This window comes from Hippoglossus stenolepis, chromosome 8 (genome assembly GCF_022539355.2).
Source record: "Hippoglossus stenolepis isolate QCI-W04-F060 chromosome 8, HSTE1.2, whole genome shotgun sequence".
NCBI classification, from domain to species: domain Eukaryota; kingdom Metazoa; phylum Chordata; class Actinopteri; order Pleuronectiformes; family Pleuronectidae; genus Hippoglossus; species Hippoglossus stenolepis.
The window spans coordinates 23,105,692-23,126,591 of NC_061490.1; the positions used below are offsets into that span (position 1 = coordinate 23,105,692).

The 20,900-nt window shown below is 41.7% G+C and overlaps 1 protein-coding gene across 3 annotated transcripts; it reads right to left on the reverse strand.

Moving 5' to 3' along the window:
- Positions 1-216: 216 nt before the first annotated feature.
- Positions 217-20,753, reverse strand: paqr6 (progestin and adipoQ receptor family member VI). Of its 3 annotated transcripts, none has more exons than XM_047340948.1 (8): positions 20,601-20,753; positions 10,080-10,351; positions 9,682-9,809; positions 8,628-8,833; positions 6,795-6,921; positions 5,003-5,099; positions 4,540-4,684; positions 217-3,577 (listed from the first exon to the last, which is right to left on the reverse strand). In XM_047340948.1, the coding sequence occupies exons 1-8, from the start codon at positions 20,605-20,607 to the stop codon at positions 3,312-3,314; spliced, it is 1,248 nt and encodes a 415-aa protein (XP_047196904.1). In that variant the 5' UTR covers positions 20,608-20,753; the 3' UTR covers positions 217-3,311. The 3 variants fall into 3 exon arrangements, with proteins under 3 accessions (XP_047196904.1, XP_035020053.1, XP_047196903.1); XM_035164162.2 differs by having other exon boundaries at positions 20,473-20,611; XM_047340947.1 differs by lacking the exon at positions 20,601-20,753 and adding an exon at positions 17,456-17,664.
- Positions 20,754-20,900: the final 147 nt, after the last annotated feature.

A 20,900-nucleotide genomic window follows, 5' to 3' on the forward strand; every position in this document is an offset into this window, starting at 1 on the left:
ATTCATTGTTTTTATTTTACATGAACTGGTTCTTGCTTCTTAAACACAAGGGTGTGATGCTTTTCTTTGTCATATATGATAATAAAAGAATATTTTGGGGTTTTAGATTAGGAAAGTATTTGTTATTAACATATATCTACTAAAATTATATTATAACCCTAAGACATCAATGGTACAATTACACCAAATCCCTTGAAATGATTCCATTGACAATTATCACATTTATAAAAGGCTTAATTTATTACACAGGTCTAGTACAACAAAGTAGTAAATTACAAAATTATACACAGCAAAGAACAAGTACGTATTTACACATTTTAAGAGCAGTTTCACCTCATTTCTCCTGGATGAGGAACAAACGGAGCATTTTATCAAAAGAAAAAGTCTCATAAAAGTTTTGTAGAGGCACCAGTAACTTTTTCAAACCCAGTTTTTGTATTGGTCCATCCTGCACTCGTCTTCATTCTGCACTTCACGTTATCAAACATCCTTCAATACACCTGGATAATTACAACCTGCATTACCTTGTTCGCTGAGGAGTAAAAGAACAAAGTTTACAGGACAGAAAAACCTTCAGAGTAACAGTGATCTGGATTTATAATCAACATTATGGTCAGAATAAATAAAACTGTATCGTAGAGGCGATACCACGGTGGATACTGAGCCCATGAGAGTGAGTGAGATGACAAATCATACTGAGAAATAAAAAGCAGCTCAATAATAAAAGGAGTGTGGGTGGAACCGCATCAGAGGCCAGAAATGATGCGGTTCCAAGAATCAACAGGGTGAGACGGACGAACGCTGTAAGACGAGGACCGGGGAGAGAATAAAAATCGGTCGGCGTTCGGCAGCAGTGGAGAAACAACACGAGGGTCAGTGCAAACCACACTGTGGGCAAAACACACTGACATAAAGAACACAACTTTCATACTGTGCACACTAACCTCCACAATATCTTAAACAATGCCCTAACGCAAAAAGTGTGTGTGTCTGTGAGTGTGTGTGAGTGTGAGTGTGTGTGTGATTCTACATATTTCTGACATTTCTACATCAGCGTCCGACGTGGACCTGAAACTCACCTCAATCCCATAATATCACATACGTTTCCCCCTCTCACTAAACTCTCTACCATCACGGATAAACCCTGTGTGAGTGTGTGTTAGACGTGTTGTGTTGTGTTGGTGGAATTGCGTGTAAATTTTGTGGCATTTTAAAAACATGTTGTATACATACGAGCCTTCCCAGTGGTTTGTCAAGTAACACGAGCGACGTGTGTGTGAGTGCTGCAGCAGAGATGTTTAGTAACGTGGGACTCGTACAGTGCTTCGGCTGCTAGGACGATATCTATAATGAATTATCTAAAATATGCATCTTATCAAGTCATTTTTGTCCATTGATTGTGTCTTGTTTTTCTTAAAATAAAATAAAAGTTAAAAGAATGTATTATCTGAGATTGGCAATAAATTGAAATTTGTGGATTTTGATTTTAAAATGTTATCATTAAATTGCTTCATCTATAAAAAACAAAATAAAGAAAGAGACAGTTTGATCCAGCAGGCTGAAGAATAGTTTTGCCTGAAAACTGCCTGAAAAAAACAAAACCCAAAAATAGTTGCAATCAATTAAATCATGAATCGATGAATCTAATCTCCAAAACATTGATCAGTGCTGGAAAACGCATTTAAAAACATTTTCCTCTCGTTTCAAGGCTCAACAATGGTCAAAAATAACTTGTTAAGATGGACTTTGTTTCAGTGTGAATCAGTAATTTATTAACACTTATATTTATCATCTACACCCACCCTCAAAAAAAAGAGAAAACAAAACCCTCTTCAATCCCATTTCTGCACCTAAAATAAGCAATAAATAACCACAAAGTTGTACAAACACACGATCATTATTATTTCAGTGGTAAATGTAAACAGCCGTCTCCACGGAACAATGAGAGAACACAGGATATCAAGTGTGTTTCTGTTTACTGCAACATCACAGTAATACGTCCCCGAAACTACAGGAACGTCCTTTTCTCCTCAAAATGTCTCTTAAACCCACAGAAATATGGAAAATCTTCTAAAGTCAAATTGTTTCTTTTTAAAGGTGTAATTACACGCGATGGATGTTCAGGATGGATCTTATTATACGTTACGGAAAGAACAAGAGAGAGACGGCTTCGGAGCAAATTGTTGGAGACCCTCAGGGGGCATGAGGCCACTAGAACGCTGCCATGGAAACAAGTTATAAAAACGGTACCTGTCTTTTAATCATCGCTGCACTGGAACTTTTCTCTTTTTTTCCCTCCCCCTGTTGAGGCAGATTGTGGGGTTCATAATTAGGCCGGGCAATCAGAACGAGAGCCGCGGTGGCCTGCGAATCAATTCCAGTCGGCGCAGGAGTGGAATCAATAGGGGGATGTATAAGAGCCGGCAATCCAATCTGCATTGCATTATGTGGAGCTGCTTCATGCACGGAACAACAACCAGCGGCACTAACCAGGAAGTCCGGATACAAGGAGGAATCTCAATAGATCCTTTTCGTGAAGTCGAGGAGAGTCGGACCCCGGGGATCATGTCATCAATAGAAAATCCCTGCAAACTGCGACTCTAAAACGTTTCCAGTTGGAGATTTAGACTTGTAGTGGTCTACAGCTACAATAAGGCACTTGTGTGTGTGTGTGTGTGTGTGTGTGACGACAGCTTCCTTCAACCCAGAGCCTCGTTTCAAATGCACGTGGAAAAATACACAGATTAGAGCCCGACCGATTCAGGGCTCAGCCGATATGAGCCGATACAGACGAATCAGTATCCTGCTGCAGTATGAAAACTCATTTTATAAAATTAAAGGTTTAAAATTTAAATCGTGATTTATTTTTGAATTCTATATATTTGCAGTATTTGTGTTTTTTTTTTCAATTTATAGTTATTTATAATAAAGTTTAAAATATCAAGCCTCAATTACATTTCCTCCGTTTCCAAGGCATCTTAGGACCAGTGGTCATTTTTTAAAATCTACTTATCAGATGATATATCTGCCACCGATCTATCGGTCGAGCTGTAAACAGACGTTTTCAGACGTGTTTTCATCCTCTCACACACAAACTTGGTGAGACAGGAGAAAATAAGGCTTCAGTAAATGTGACTGGGTCGTCAGCTTCTCAGTAAACACGTGAACAAATACTTCAGTTGTTAGAAAAAAAACGCTTCAGCACCCGACGTATCAAAAAACTTTATCTCAGAACGATAAAACTATTGGTGTTAGAGAAGCACTACAGTGAACTGTTAATATCATCTCTGACACACAAATCAAACGCACCCTCAGTGCCCCTTGCAGTCGTGCTTGGACGTGTGCGGCGGGTTGGCGGCGCGGCACGGATTCCACAGCAGCGGCGCGCTGAATATGCCGATGATGCCGAGGTTGAGGACGAGGCTGACGACCAGCACGCCGATGGTCCCCAGGAAGGAGGGCGTGTCTCCGTGGGCCGCCAGCCACGCCTTCCGCTGCGCCATGTCCGCCAACACGCCCTCCATCTGGAAGTGGGTCCCCACCACCGCACAGACGTGGAAGAGCTGGTGGCTGTGGCCTGTGGGAAGGACGACGACACAAGATATATATTATTATATTATATATTAATATTTCACCTCACACACACACACACACACACACATAAAGGGATTTCTGATTAATTTCCCAATCAATAGTTTATGACACTCAAAGTCAAATCTCAAATTTAAAGCCAGTTTTACAAATGATTTGCTCAATATTGTAGTTTACGGACGACTGGAGTTGATTTGCAAAATAAATAAAGTAAGATCAACAAGTACGACAGATTTATTAAAGCTTTAAGAGTCGGACCACCCAAAAATAAAATCACCTAGAGATGAATCCATCATATTTTAACGTTCTCCTAGAAATCATATATTCTTAAATTGTGATTCATCACTAATAATTCTTTGTTTACTGGATTGTAACTATAATGTATTTTATTCATCTTTAAAAAGATCACAGCAACAAATCGGTGCACTCAGATCAAAAGATTGAAATAGAAGCCTGTTTCAAAACTTTAAGTAAAACATTTTCTAAACATTAAGTTAATGATTATGAAGTTCTTTGTTGCTGCAGCTACTCCTGTGACTTTAAAAGCGAGTGAACCTCGGCCAGACGTTTGTAGACAATGAAAACTTGTGTGAAACTTCACCCAAATAAATAAATGAGGCAACAATCAAAAGACACAGGTAGAAACAGTTTGTTTAAGTTTACGTGATATAGAAATAAAAGGGCTTGTTTGATGCACGGCTGCTGTTTTGTGTCGATTGTCCAGAGTCAGCAGGGAAACGCTCAAGAACAAAAGACGGCAAATATAAAAGTGACAGCCCTGTAACTGACGTTATTCTTTTTCATATTTAAACTCATGCAGGTACACTTGTGGTCAACAATTGCACTGCAGCTCCTGGGGGAAGAATCCTCGTTCTTATTTCCTCACAGACTCGGTGATGAGGACGATGCGTTCACTGTCATTTTGCCTCATTTTCTTAAGGAACTTACCGATGTAGTCGAAGCGTCCCGGCGCCAACCTCTCCGGGAGGTGGGCGGTAAACAGGAAGCAGGTGAGGAAGGCGAAGAGGAGGTGGTAACAGTGACTGGACAAGGCGCCGCTCGAGCTGCAGCTTCCCCCGCAGCACAGGAGAATCTACACAAAGAGATTTTAGATGTATTCAGATCAACAGAGTTATCACACAGCCGTTCACAAGCCAATCAGGTTACAACATTTCTAACCTTGAGAACCAACAAGTGACTTGTGCACAAACTAAGAATTAACTAGTTGAAGTGACACATTTACGTGTGATTGGGGAAATGAAATCAGTAAAAAACATGGCTCTGAACTTTTGTTGTAATGCAAACACATGAAACAATAAAACGTTTTGCAAAATACAGAAGTTCAAAGTGGAAATTCAGGTTTCAAACGTGCATCTATTAAATAATTTGAATAACCAGTAGTGACGCTCACCCTGTAAAACAAAGGGACAGTGTCAAATAGAAACGGGACGACGAACGCTCCTGTTCTCAGAGCTTTACTCCTCTGGGGGAACTGAAGCTCCAGGAACCTGCACAGACAGAAAGAGGCAAATAATCATCAACTTCTTCTCATCAATACATATACAAAGAGTTTCTCTGAGGAAACTCGTCACTCCAAGAATTAAAATTATTAACATATAATGATTCCCTGGGATATTTGAGGAATTGTCAAAAAAGCGGCAAATCTCACAATGTCACAGAAAGAGAAAAATGATTCCTGAGCATTACAGCATCTTTCCACCAAGTTTCATTGTAACACGCTCAGTAGTTTTTGCTTAATCTTGAAAACTATCAAACAAACAAACAAACACAGACGAAAACATAACCTACGTGATTTAAGTAATGACAGAAACACATTAAAAGGAGAAATAAGAGATCTTGACCTTAATATGTTATGATTTGGCTCCTTAAATTTGAATATGTCCCTAACATCCACTAACCTTTTTTTTATTAATTAGTTTTTTATTGCCATGTATTCGTCAAGCACTTTGTAACCTTGTATATACAAATATTATTATTTTTTAGTTTCTCATTCCTCCTTGTGTGTTAATAAGGTTTTCTGTGAATTCAAAACTTCTGCAAAGTTAAAAAGTCCAGAGTCTTTGGTGAATGAAGCTTTTCTCCTCCACAGAAAACACTGAAGCTCCTCGAACACCTCGTCCGGGCGTCACATGACATCACAAAGCTCCACATTTCATAGTCTGACACCATCCCCCCCCCACCCCCCCCGACGAAGCCAGAGCGGAGGCCGACAATTGTGAGAGTGAAACAAAGTGTTGAAGAGAGGAGCTGCAGGAAGGGACAGTCTGAGGAAAGTGTTTCTGAACATTAGAGCCTGTAAACATGTTCAAGTAACAACCCAAATTAAAACAAAGAACCTGAATATCAGCAGAATTCAAACCGAAGACATAAAAAGGTGCTGATGATTTTGGAAACTCTTCTGAAACACGCTGATCGCTCTGTGGAGTTTGTTTAGGCAGATGAGTAACAAGAAATTCCAGAAACGAACTTCTGTTTGAGGTTATTCATTTATGCAAACACTCCAGTCTGGTCGGCCTCAACTTCTCAGACCTCACACGTTAGTTTTCGTGTGTCAGGCTGCAGTTGTTATGTAACCGCTGTTGTTATGCAAACTCAGGAGCGCTTGACTCCAGCGTCGGACACGGAGCGAACACTGAGCTGCACAGAAGTAAAGACACTCAACAACAGAACAAATGATCTCTTATCAAGAGTCGGATTAACGCAGATCCAAATTAAACTTCAGTTCAAGTCAGTGACGTTCTCCTGCCTCTGAATGTGGGTCAGTGGGTCTTTATGAGACTGGAGGTATTTAGTTAGTCTGGGATTCAGCGCAGGGTTAAAGTGTCACATGTTGGTGTAAATGCTCTTTCACTGACTCTTTCCATCCTGGCAAGAACCCAAATCGGAGGGAAGCTTGAAAACCTTTGTACTGTCCTGACGGTTTCTGTCCTCAACAACAAAACCCTTCGTCCTGACATCTACTTTCAGTACTTTCAACCCGAGAGCCTCCTCATACAAGGTGGTTCATGTTTAATGACCTTGAAAACGTGCTCTGGTAAATATGGTGTAGATTTATAGGTAAAAAAGGACAATTTTATCTAAAATTAAATTAAATCCACGTCACAATACAGTGTGCAAAACCTAAAAGGGGTCTGAACAGTTCCTGAAGCCACAGAATACTTCTACAGAAATCACCGTATTACCTGGAATAGCAGGACAGACTCGTACAGAACAACGTGTTTCCAATGGCAATGGGGACAAAGTGTTGATGGAGGAAGCTGTTCACCCAACAGTCAGGCATCACGTAGTATCCGTAGCTTATGGCACAACCTTAAAAAACAAACACACAACAATATGAAAGTGTTAAATTGGTTCTGTCCAGCTTGACTTGAAGTTTAACATAGGTTTTTGTATTTCCCTTCATCTCCGGTACAGGTTTCCTTATTTTTGTGTAGATTTACACATTAGTACATGTAGGTATAAATGGTTTTTTTATATAAGTAAGAGTGTTGTGTGTACATATCTTTTGTAACCATTGTTTTTTTAAAGGTGCAAAAAACAAATAGTTAAAAAATGTATGAAACCAGGTGAATCTCTTAAGATTTGTATTTATATTTCAAGAGTCATTTAAAAGGAAAGTGTAAATAACTTTATTTAAACTGATTAATTTGAGTTAATTTAAGGCCACAACCTGCAGATTATTTAATTCTACTAGCAGTGTTGTTTCTGATTCAACCACTAGGGGTCGCTAAAGTAGGAAAGGTCAAAATTTTACACATTGTGGCTTTTAACGTTTTTAGACTTGAAATAAAATTGTTTAATAAAAGTTGTGTCAGATAAACTGCTCAGGTGAAAACTGTACTGGAACAACCAGAAAGTAAATAAATAAATAAAAAACTATACATGTTATCTTCTTCTCTAGAGGAGCTGCTGGACTGTGTGTTTAATTCCCTTGAAGTGTTTGTAATAATTTTATTTTCTCCTACTCTGCTGCAGCTCTAATCTAAACAAACACTTTAAAACATTTTAAACAAGACCAATCTTGGCTGGAGCCACGTTGTTTTGAAGAGGCCCTCGGGTGATGGTCTGTGTGTGTGTGGGATCATAAACATTCACATCATGACAAATGTACCATAACCTGAAATGCAACTGTGAATTAATACAGCGATGCATTGTGTGTTTTAAGATAAAAAAGGTCAGTGCTAATGAAATAAATCTGCATGCACTTAAAAGTGGACGGGCGGCAACAGCAGCTGCTGCCCGGAAAAACAAGTTTTTCCAAGGAGCACTTGTGCAACAAGCTCTGAGTTCCTGTAAAATGTGTGTTTTTTGTTTATTCTCTTTATGGAGTCTCTGACAGGGAAATATTACTCACAGGAGAAATGGTTGTGAGGCCAAACAAACATTTACTGGGGCGCTGATAAGCCGCGAAACAAATCATTTCTCAAGAAAATATGGAAATCAGACATCCAGCTGACAACCACAGCAGGGACAGAAGTCAAATACACACAACAATGCTGTTTGTGTCATTTGTCACGCAAACAAAAAACATGACAGGTCAGTGTCTTTGGAAACGAGGATTTCTACAAACAGCCTCATGATAAACAAGATTTCATCTTATTTAAACCTGTTTATTCTGCATTTCAGAGGTGATTTTACTTCTGGTTCCAATTTTAGATTCCTCAGATGGCCGATGACACAAAGTAGAGCCTGAGGATTTATCGTTTGGATGATAAGATCTACTGATATGAGCATTTCACAGACATATCAGTATGAAAACAATTCAGAAAACATGTTAATTTATGTTAACACTTGATACACGTTTATCTTCTTAAAGTTCAATTCATTTGGTTGTATCATTTCTTTTAATTTATTTTTCCTGTTGAAAATAACTTAAATTTTAGTGAGTGTGGTGCTCTGCCTTGCTCAAGGGCCACTGAACAGCACAAGCAGCTCTCATTCACCTCTCAGGGTTCAGGATGCATCCCGTTCCCTGCAGCTGTGCAGAGAACCAACATCCCTGTCTCAGGTCTTACCGAGGCTGTAGAGGCTGAGTGCTCCGTAGTCGAAGAAGTAGCAGATGTGGCGGGACTCCGGGGACATGGTGCTGAAGGTGTGGGCGCAGCTGGAGGTGAAGGGGTAAATGCAGATGAGCACCATGTACACCAGCAGGGGCCAGGTGTAGCTGTCGGTCAGGAAGTTCAGAGTGGAGCAGAGGACGCAGAAACGCCACAGGAAATACCTGCCACACAAACACAGCTTTGTCTTTTTCCTTGGTAATAATGCGTCGGGCTCGGAGCGTCGTCTCCATGACAGCGACCGTCCCCCCGTCCCCTCGCGGCTGTTGTGCTTGGACTTTTCTCACATCCTGGACTTGGTCTCGTGTTTATTTTCATTCCGGCTTATCTCATTTTCGGAGGATCCTGCCCTCGACTTTTTCCCACCTATCTGAAAATCTCAGAAATACGTTTTATCCAGCAGTTGATTTCTTTTCCTCCCACGCTGAGAGGAGTTTAAGGGATTACATCACAGATACTAAACACAGATCCTCAGATACTTCCTTTGGGGTTTTTTTGGGAAAGAAAACACCTGAGTTCATTTCACTGCTTGTTGTGGTGTTTAATACCAGTTTATTAGTTTCTTCTGGTCTGTTATATTCATACTGTGATACTCTATGCAAAAATGTTGAGGAAACACTTCTCAGTCATTGGATGCACTGAAGCCAATCAATCGCAGAAATATTAGCAGCCTGGGGCTTAATTTAAATAAAATTATGAAATACTGGAACATTTCATTTTGAAATTTACTCTTTTTTTGGCTCATTTCAGCACCGAGTGATTTAAATTTGCATTTGCCAGTTGAATATTGAGGCTACAATCTGTTAAATATGACTGGCCGGGCCATGTGTCAATCAAATAACAGCCAGTCAATCAGAAAAGACACCCTGTGCAGGCTCGAGCTTTAGAGAGAAGCATGAGGGAGGAGATGTGAAACTATTTTGAGAACAGCAAAACTTTTAACTTAACAAAACCTCTAATAAAAGACTGTGAAGGTGTTAATATGGAAGGTTAATGATGATTTCGTACGCACCATGTCGGGAGGAAGTGGGTCCAGATGTTGATCGTCTCGTTGTTCATCTGGAAGCTGCTGAGGACACAGTCCAGGGCCGAGCTGCTGGGGTGACGGTACCCGGAGATGATGCTGTCCTCTCTGAACACCTGAGGACCGACGGGAGCAGAAAGGGGAACAACTATTAATCCTCCAGGGGAGAATTCAGTCCTGCTCCCAAAGTCTGAAGTTACAAATACAACGTACGACCATATGATGCAAAGTGCCTTGAGGTAGTTTGTGATTAGGAACTCTACCTTTGTTATTTATGACCTTATGAACTCTTTATAATGTGATTATACTGTGCTTCAAGATACTCAATAAACTTTGTGGGGATTAGTTTTATCGGTTCATAGTATTGAGTTGTGTTCCTTCTTTACCGTCGGGACCTGGTGGATGTTGAAGAGCTGCGGGAGTTTGATGCTGAGCATGTCTGTGGGCAGTCTGATCGCCCCCCTCCCTCTCTGACAGACCTCCTGGAGCCTGGCTCGGCCCCCCCGGCACAGCACCAACCACACGGGGTAGTCAAACACCCGGACCCGGGCGCCTTGTCCGGGACTGTCGGGCTCCCATCGCAGGCAGCGCCCCCAGCCCTGGCTCCACCCACCTCCGACGCCAGTACTGGCCCCGATCCCCCGCCACACTGGAAACACTGCAAGGACACAGAGGAAAGATTCAAATAGCAGCAGCAACCATTTCCTACGAGACACAAGGGTGGACCATAGACTGTAAAGATGGATGACATGATAGCGTCCCAAAAAGTAAAGCTAAAGCATCTCAATCATTGGCTGCAAAGGGTCATAAATCCAACCTCCTCCACGTTAATAGAAGGGACATGGACCAAACTAAAAAGTTTTCCAAGTTCTAAGATTGCTCGAGCACATGCATCAGTGGGACCTCGTTGCTCCATCACCTGATTGGTACTGTGCAGACTCTGGCTCCAAGTGCACAAGATGGTAGTGTTCACGGGGTCAATCTATGGGGAGGACCTATAATTTTCGTTGTATCGAGCAAACACACACTAAGAACACACCACGGTGTTAAACCAGTAACTGTCTGTGGGCCACGCACGCACGCACGCACGCGCACACACACACACACGCGTGCACACACACAAACGCCTGCTGAGAGTTTGCTGCGGTCTTAAAAACACATGTAACAAGCAAAGCATCTCCCACAGGGAAGTTCAGACACCGACAGGAGACTGATCCGTTCTACCAGTCTGCACGGCTGCTAGCTGGAGTCACTTTTATTCAGTTGTTCTTCAGGCTGTTTGTTGAGGAGCCACGTTCACTGGACTCAGACTGTACAAGCAACACACAGCTCAGAGTAAGGAGGGGGGGGGGACAAGTGGCTGATGAAGCACTTGATCTTAAACAACCTTTTAGTCGTGAACGAATTATTTTCAATGTGACATAATGGAGTCGTCCGCAAATCGGATCTCTGGACAATGTGTTCAACTTTGCACTGCTCTCATCCTATCCACCGTGGACCTTTGTACTTGTATTGAGTACTTAATATGTTGTGTACTTAATGTTGTGTACTTAATATGTTGTGTACTTAATATGTTGTGTACTTATGTATCCTGTTTACTTGTATGTTTACAATGGGGATCAGAGAGAAACGACATTTCAATCCAGGTCCTGTGGATATAAAGTTGACTTTGAGATGATGATGTAATAAATAATATAATTAATATAATATGACAGATGTGTGAAGTGTGAAGTCTTTGTTGACTGGAGCTGACACTGAGAACAATCTCCTATTGAGACGTCCCCAGACATCAGAGTGAAGAAAGCAGAGCATTGTCACGCTGACAGAGAGCGAGAGCGATAACAACATGTTTGTGTGACACCACATTACAGCAGCAGTCATTCTCCAGTCTGCAGAAGGGAAACATCAGAAAGAAAGATATATTTATTTCACCACAAGATGTTTTAAACTTCACAAACTGGACCTGGACAATATTACTCATCACGTTTGGTCTCCTGCAGTCGAGCAAGGACCAAGATGTTGGTGTATTTGGTTGAAATCAATTACTGCAAAATAAACAAAATGTCCTTAATAACAAAAACTTGAGATTTACTATTGCGTGACCCCTTATTCATATTTTGTTTTTATTGAGCATGTTCCAAACTCGCTGTGACTTCTCGGGCCAAACTATCCCAGGATTCCTCGCATGCCAGTGACTAAGCGAACAAGCCAGCGATGTAAGATGCCGTAAGTGCGATTGCTCAAAGTAGTAAATGATGCAACAGTAAGAGCAGGAGAAGCTGGTGATGCAAACAGGAAATCCTCCGCAGACCAGACCGTCTCATTTCAGTTCGTCCTCCGCAGCCCGGTCTGTCTTCAGAGTCCTGAGGATGTGGACATTGGCTCAAGCCAGCCCCATCCTTCTGAATTAAAAATTCATTCATGACATTGCATCCAGCTCATAAACGTAATTTATAAATGTTGTGGTTTCCTGAGGAGGTAAAATATAAAAAAAACTTCACTGACACGAGTAAAAGAATAAATCAGACACTAGGATATTGAATAAATGGATCAATAAGATGTAAACAAGACAAATGTTCAAACCCAGATCCGTCATTAGACCCCGACAGTTGTATTTTCATGGACCTGCCTGTGTCTCATCTATGAGCCTCTCTCTCTCTCTCTCTCTCTCTCTCTCTCCTCAGAGCTGACGGGACAAAACATTTCCTGACGTCTCTCCTCGTCATATCAGCTCAGACCTTGAGGGGCTCCTCTCTGCAGCAGAGTAGAAACAACGAGCGGCGACCACCACTCGCCGCGGCCCAGCTGCAGCGCCCGGCCTGTTCGCCATGACAGAGTGAGCTTTGTGGAGACTGAGGCCTTGAGAGCACAGGGGCCAGGGGATGACACCGCACTGGATGGAAATGAGACGCCTTACAAACACACACACACACACAAACACACACACACAGTTCTACCACGGAGAACATGCACAAGCGCTCAGTGCACAGACATACTTGCACACTGGTACAAATCCTGCTTTCATCACGACAGGAAAACAAAGGCGACAGTGCACACAGGACAAGATTGTGTCGATGACAATAGCAAGGGGAAAAGCCACAGGGTTCACTGCCGTGTGAAAAAAAAAAAGCTGATCTGAATTCGGATAATTTGCATCGTGTGGTGCCAGCGATGTGAATAGTCAATTTGAGATGTGCTTCTTGCGAACTGAGAGCTGTGACTGATTTAAATTATACCTCTATGCATGCAAATATATATTATTTATGTACAGATACAGAGAGATAGAGAGCACAAAGCCTCTCCTCCTCAGCAGCGACATAAAGAGACGTCTGTGCACTTCAGCTCCACGGAGCCTGGTGACCCAGAGGAAGTATGTCAGTGTGTCCTGTCACGCTGTCCGACTACATGAGCAACAATCGTGTGACAAAGACGCTGTGCATGCACGCTACCCATTTCACTTCCACACACACACACACACACGCACAGCGCACACACACACACACACACAAGCAGAAGTGTTTGCTGCCTGAGAGCACGACAACGGTGTCGTCAACTTCAAACACAAGATTTAACTCGAGTCAGCATTTAAAAAAATTAGTTGCCAATGATCCTCAATGATCCCGTGATGTTGCTACACTGATATGTAGCATCACACAACCGTGCACGAGCCAAAAGACACTCTCCGCTTGTCACCACACCCGTCTTTCCAAGTTCATCCTCCTCGCCTGATGGAAAAGTTTGAGTTTGGACACGCGCGAAAATCGAATTAAAACTTCCCTCAATGAAAGTGGTTAATCCAATCTAGTGCATCCTCGCTCCAAAAAGAACATGGAACATTAGAAGAAGCCTGTTTTCCTGGAGATATACTTTTTCTTTTTGAAATGAAGCTGCTCCTCCCGTCTTGGCTCAGAAAGCCTGAGTCAGGTGTTGGTTCATATTTGTAGAAGGGACTTAGGAGCCGTTTGCTCGCTGTAATTTCTTTGCAAAAACTATTCTGAACTAACTTTATCTGTTTAAACACAGATAACAGACACATGGTGTTCTTGACTTTGTGCGATAGCCTGGTTTTAAAAGCAGCTGGAAACATCCATCAACTGAAAATATTTGTATGATCTTCACAAAGTCACGGTTCAACACAGAAAGAAAACAGACAGTACTGGCATCTTGTTGTTTTCTCCAGTTTATTTTATTATTTATTTATTTGAACCGAGACAGCTCTCCCCACCTTTTTCTTCAAAACACCAAAAAAGGCAAAATATCTTTAAGAGGAATATTGTTTTATTAGAAACTCTTCAGGTGCATGGAAGCTGCTCTGGATTCTCTCTGTGACCCGGCACCTGACTGACTTTACCTTTACACACCAGCACATTCCTGCTCGGACCAAAGACTTTACACCGAGGCGACGCCACGACAATAAAACTCTGCCGTCTCTTTTATGATCTATGAGGAAAAATCATTTTTGGGCCTTAAGGAAAGCTTCAGCTGAGACGAATCATCTTGTTTTCCAGCCTCTGTGCTAAGATGTGTTGGCTGAGTTCAGGCGGTAGCTTGGTAATTAGCTCACAGACGTAAGAACAAACAAGAAAAAGCTAATTAGCACATTTCAGCAAACTTTTCCTGTAAATCTGAAGATCCACAATAGTTAATACTTTCAGATCACAACACAGAAACTACAGAGTGCTGCTCATTTGTCAAAAGGCAAATACTCAGCAATCAGGGGGAGAAAATGAAAGTAATGACATGCACGGTATTTCATCCGTCTGCTCGTTTGATCAGCGCCGACCACAAACCACCAGACGGCCGTTGTAACCTGTGAATCTCTCAATTCTGGATTTACCCAAGCGACACTTCCTTCCTCTTCTATTTTTTGGGGGTTCTTCTCCTAACCTCTGAAATTCTTGCCCCTCGCTTGCGATGTCGCCATGTGACCTTTCTCAATGGACGTCTTTATTGGCCCGAGGCTGACAATACGAAAGCTGTGCACGGAGCACGTTGCCCACACAGACCGACAGACGTGCCCTGTGCTGCAAAAATGCCGGACGCGCCTCATTCTTCAGAACATTCCTGTCCTGCTCAAACGTTCGCAGGAGAGGACGACACCGAAAACACACGACCGCTCAGTTCACTGGTGGTTGATGCACAGAGAAAAACAAAGATTCTTTGTGATATTTCTTCATGGTTAATCATAATAATTCCATCTTTTTAATCTGGGAGGGTGTTTCCCCCAGTTTCTCTTTCTCCACCACGTCGAGACTGAACAAGACAGAACAAGTTAAATCCACCTGTTTTGGACTCAACAGACAGGATCAGTTTTTCACGTTAGGAAAACAAAGGTATTGCTCAAAGCTTCAGACGCCTCTGGTTCCACTGAGACTCATTTCTACACGTCCCTGAACATCAGGGCGGAAACGTGAGTCGGCTCCTGTCACGTTCTGCCAGTTAATTCAAATATCTGATACAAAAACATGAATGTACATAAATATTTCTTTTGTTTCAATTCATTTATTTATGTATTCAATTATTTATCTCCGCATTTATTAATGTTTAAAACAAGTATTAACAGCAGCTAATAAGCTGCTCACTTTCTTTTATGGTTTGATCTTTGGCAACTTTCAATCAACATTAAATCTAATTGCTGAACCATTATGATTAGATTCATTTCAAGTCATTTTATCAAGTAAAAACACAGAATATTCTCCAACTGCAGCTTCTGAACTTTTAGGATTTTAGGAATGTGATGACTATTTTATGTCATCATGACTAATTATTGCCATCACTACCTCAATTGATCAGTTAATCATTATAGAAAATAGAGAACAATACCTGCTTTGTCCAAAAATGACTATTATGATTATTACTATAAAGGATTTGTTTGTATTCAGACTCAATTTGTTTGAATAATCAATATAAATTGTTACACATCAACTTTTCCGTCGGTCAACTAATAGTTTTCTATGTTTATTCTGCTTCATGTAAAGTGAACAGCTCCAGGTTTTGAACTTCTTGTCAAACAAATCAAGCCACATGAAGATCAGGCCGATTAACTTTTACTCACATGGCTTAATAACCACATCACAAATCTGTCACCGTGCATCTTTCTCAGCATTTTCAGAAGTTTGAATTGATTTTTATTACTTTTATTTAACAAGCTAATCCTTGTAATAAAAACAATCTTTGCATTTGCATCTTCACTGACCCGTCACACAGTATCTGAGTGTTTGAAACTTCTGCACACACACCAACAGAAAAAACCTCTAGAAATTCCTTCCTCTTGCTGTTAGTCTGAGGTCACTCTGGAATGTTTTAGTCAAAAAGGTGTTCCTCCATGGTCCCCCCCCCCCACCCCCACCCCCTTCCTAGAAATGTGTGTACATTTCACAGGAGAGAAGCTGCTCAGGATTATGTAACAAAGCCCCTATGGGTTCTTACACATCACAATGTAGTTACGCAAGAACAAAGAGGACCACTGTCACTTCACCTACGACGTCTCAAGCGTCAACTGCAATTTGGAAATGTCTTGTTTTTATTATTCATCCAAGAAGAGAAGCTGAAGATGTTGTGAGTTTCTTTGGATTGTGTGCGACTGTCGGCACATTTCGACAAATAAAAAAGGGAAACACAATGTTAAACAGAAACTAGTCATCGTTTAAACATGAGACAAAAAGCCTGGACTGGCTGGGTGGGGCGGTGCAGACCCCGACCCCCGACCCCCGTCATGTTCTGTTTGTTATCCTGACTGCAGACCTCATCGGCTTCTACTGCACATGACACATTCTTCAAATCTCCTGCCAGGCAGAGAAATCTAATTATGACCGGTTGCATATACAAACTGAGAGAAGTCTGCAAAAGGGCTGATATGGCAAAACGATTTATTTCAGTAGATATCGATGATTATCACGATTTATTTGAGCCATTTTCTTATATATATAACAGATAACTTGTTGACCTTTGCAGCCTGTTACTTTTACTTTCACGCCCTGTATGTGTCTAAGAGTTCCTTTGGGAAAATTGAAAATTTCAAGAGTAAAACTGGACATTGGAGCTAAAGCTCTTGTTCTTGTAAAAAACCAGTCAGTGATTTTAAATGGCACGTTTCTAAAAAAGGCAAATTAAAACCCTTAATCAACACTTAAAAGTTGCCTCCATGATTTATTAGTTTATGAAGATACTGAATGCCTCAATTTATTATCTATCTATCTATCTATCTATCTATCTATCTATCTATCTATCTATCTATCTATCATCCCTCCATCTCTGCTACATGTTTGCAGTCTCCTCAAACACACACACACACACTTCTACATGTGAGCTGAAGTAAAAAGGTTTTTGGATCCGTGCAAACATCAGAGTCTTGAGAAGTAACAGCAGAGTCTGGAAACGCCTCCAGAGCAACAGCTCATGAAAAAGCCCGTTGGTCACATGTTGTTCATTCTCACAATGACTCAATCCTTCACATCTCTCTATTTCCCACGTGTGGTGTGTGTGTGTGTGTGTGTGTGTGTGTGTGTGTGTGTGTGTGTGTGTGTGTGTGTGTGTGTGTGTGTGTGTGTGTGTGTGGGTGTGTTTCCTGCTGTGAGAGAACAAACTGTGCAGGAATCCAACGAGAACACACAGATGCAGAGAGAGAGAGAAAGAGGCGAAGACTCAAAGCTGCAAAACTACAACCAAAGCAGCGATGGGGGGAAAAAACTGCATCTCCGCGTTTTTTTTCTTTTCTTTTTACGTTAATCCCGCAAAAAATCCTGAAAGTGTCCGCACTCACCTCGACCCTCCGGCATGCGGAGGTTTCACGATTCCTCCTCTTGTGTCTGCGTTAAAAAGACTTTAGCGTGAGAGTGTGGGCCTGTTGTCCTGCTGCTGCTCTGCGCACTGAGCGTGTGTCCGTGTGCGTGTCTGTGTGTGTGTGTCTGTGTGTGTCTGCCTCCTTTTCTCTTGTCCCTCGCGAGCCAGTAGGAAGCGCGGCTCGTGCTCACGTGGATCTGAGGAGCAACAACAACACGAGCCATGTGTAGCTGCGGCTCTGCGCGCGCTCCGCTCTGCTCACGTGACCGAGAGCGATTCATCGACGAATCGACCGAAGCTTTGATTCGTCGAGACCGGTTTTTATTTTAATTTCTATTTATTTGAATAAATATAATTTCATTGTTTTAATGCACAAACAACCAGATGTGCCATTTTTCTCTTTTTGGGCTTTTGTATGTTTTTCTTCATGATGCATTTTACATTTAAACGTCTCGATATCTTAAGATGCTTCATTATTGATGGATCGGAGGCTTTTTAGTTGTGAGATGAATTATGTCATTGAAAAGTAGCTCAACTGACTTAAAAGACACAAAATGATCATGACCAGATCTAAACAAACCAAAAAGAGAAACAAAATGACGACAAATATGCACAAACACAATCACAAGGGGCACAAATTATAACAAAAGATAACAAAAAAATAGGAAAACATTACACAATATGTTACAACTATTACCAACGGAACATCGGCACCGAGGTCAGAACAACCACCGACCATCCCGTCCCGTGACAGCGATGACCTCACTGACCCACAGATGATGTCATTCACCGTCACCGGCTACATTCGGGATGTTCCTCCGCATCTTTCAGCCAAACTGACAAAGACGACTAAAGCGTCCCCGAGGTTACAGGAAGTCCCGTCGCCTTTGAGCAACGCCTTCAATCACAGGAGTTTGTGGCAGAGGAGGCTTCACGTGGACCTGTGGGGGACGCTGCTTTGTCCAAACACCAACCAGAGAGGACATCCTGTTTCTATGTCAACACAACTTTCCATCAAATCACGTCTCTGCACACGACCTTGTTTGTTTTCATGCAAACTCCGAGCAGTGTCACACAAAAGGTGTTTTTACTACGACTTCCTGGAGGTTCAGTGACCTCCACGGCCCCGCTCGGCTTCCTGATACGTTTCCACACTTTGTTTACATGATCATCATTAACTGTGTAAATATAAAAACTGCAAGATTACAACTTGAACTTGGAGTCACTGCTTGTGAGTCAATGTTGTTGTTAAAGCAAGTCACTTCTTTTGATTGGCATGTTTCCAGAAAGCAAATTAAAACATTTTGAATGGATTATTACTAGGAATTCTTCAAACATCAGGCAGAATCCAACTAAATAAAATGATTTTAAAAACGTTCTCCTGTTCCCAGTTTGTGTACTTGATCATTAGTAACACTATAAATATAAAAATGCGAAATTAAAACTGGATTCTAGACCATCCAGTTAGTACCTGTTAAAACGAGTCACTGATTTTTAGTGTATTTTTAGTGCTTTAAAAAAAAAAAAGCAAATTAAAATATATAATTCACTGATATATTATGTTCTGCAGAGACACACCTCACGAACCTCCAGATCAAATCTATCTGATCATATTACTTTTTAAAATATCAGACTGAGTGAAACAGAGAAAGAAATCATTTAAAAAACATTATCATTACCACAGTTCAAATTAAAATTCAGCAGCCGCACTGAAATCATGATACAGGGACATATTTCACAGGTTGTGTCACATGCTCCTCCGCCTCTTTGAGATCATCATGTTTGTGTTCTACAGACAGAGTGTCTGTAATATTCCATTACAAGCTCCTGCATTCAAATCTAAAACTGAAGTATTTTCAGCTAAAAGTAATAATATCCAATTAAAAGCATTCTTTGGCAGAAAAACACAGATATATACAATATATTATCAGATTTTCTTTACGATTGCAGTATTTTTATGTTATAGTTGCTCATTGTGGAGCCAGATTTACATCAACTATTGTAAGTTAATTACATGGTTTGAAGGTAAAATGTCAAAACTATTATAGAGATTATAACTGTAAGCAAATCTGAGAAGTATAAGGAAAACAGAGAAAAGTACTCGAGGACTGTAACTGTGGACGACTTAAACACAAACAGCTTCACTAAAGGTGAGAAAATATAAAGAGAAAGAGTTAAAGTAAAAGAAAATATAAAAAAGGATTAAAACAGATAAAGTATTCATCTTATTTGACATCTTTTAAGTGGACGCAGCATCATGAACACAGCGTTTGTTCAATCCCCTGTTTTACAGACGTGTTTTTGATTATTGTCTAAAATGAGGAAACATGAATGTAATGTTCCTGAGTATTCTTCAGCACATTCAGTTCCCATAAGTGGGAGTGACTTACTGAGTAAAAGCTCTGAGGGTCTCTGTAAGAGGAAGAGGAGTGGGTTTACTGAAACCTTCAGTTCTTAGAAAGAGAAGCAGTCGTTGTGATTGTGATGAGAAACCGCTGCTGAGCTCATATGTGACAACGGGGCACAGAAACACGCGCTGACCTTCCGGCTTCACGTGTCCAATCAGATCAATGCAGACCATGAATCAAGCAAATCCAGAGAGTTTTTTTTCATCCTCTGGGAATAAAAAAAAACTTCCATTCTCACTTCCCAGTCTCCCTGTTCCAACCAAACAACCCCCCCCTCGCCCTCGCCCTCCTCCTTTCTTCCTCTGCCTCTGCACATTCCTGCTGTAACCGAATAAAAACACTGCTGGATCCTCCAGTGTTGAAATCCCAGCCCGAGGGCCCAGACTTTCCTCTCTCCTCCCCTGGATGTGGCTGAAAGCTTGTGTTTCCCCACGGAGACACGAGGCCGGGAGGACAGGAGCTGCGGCATCATCAGCATGAGAGCAAACATGGGTGGCGTCAACATTTGTAGAGGGTTTTTATGCAAGAGAAGGACTGGTGTGCACATGTGAAGTCCAGATACTCCCCCCAAAAAAAGGCAGCTACTTACGCATAAACTCCAAGCAGGCGAGGCATTTCCCCACAGCCAGCACAGACCCCTGCATGGACATTTCTCACACAGATCACAGGCACTACAGTTTTGAAACTACAAAACTAACTAGTGGGTTAAGTTTGAACCTCTCATCCTGTCCCAGCCGCCCTGTCCGTCCCCTGCGAGGTCCCTGCAGCCCCACAGCTTCACGGGCTCCCAGGAAGAGGCTTGTCTTGGGTCAGTGAGGTTTCCCAACCCCCTTACCCCGGCAGGAAAAAAAAAAATAAAACTGGGCCAGCACAAGTGGCAACCATCCACTGTTGGGGTGGCACTGACCCTGCTGCCAGGGGATTGGTTATTCTGTGCGCTCGGCTAGTGGTGGGCACGTGGCCATGGGGACACAAGAGATCGAGAGGGGGGGGGGGAAGGAGAGAGGGAGAGAAAGA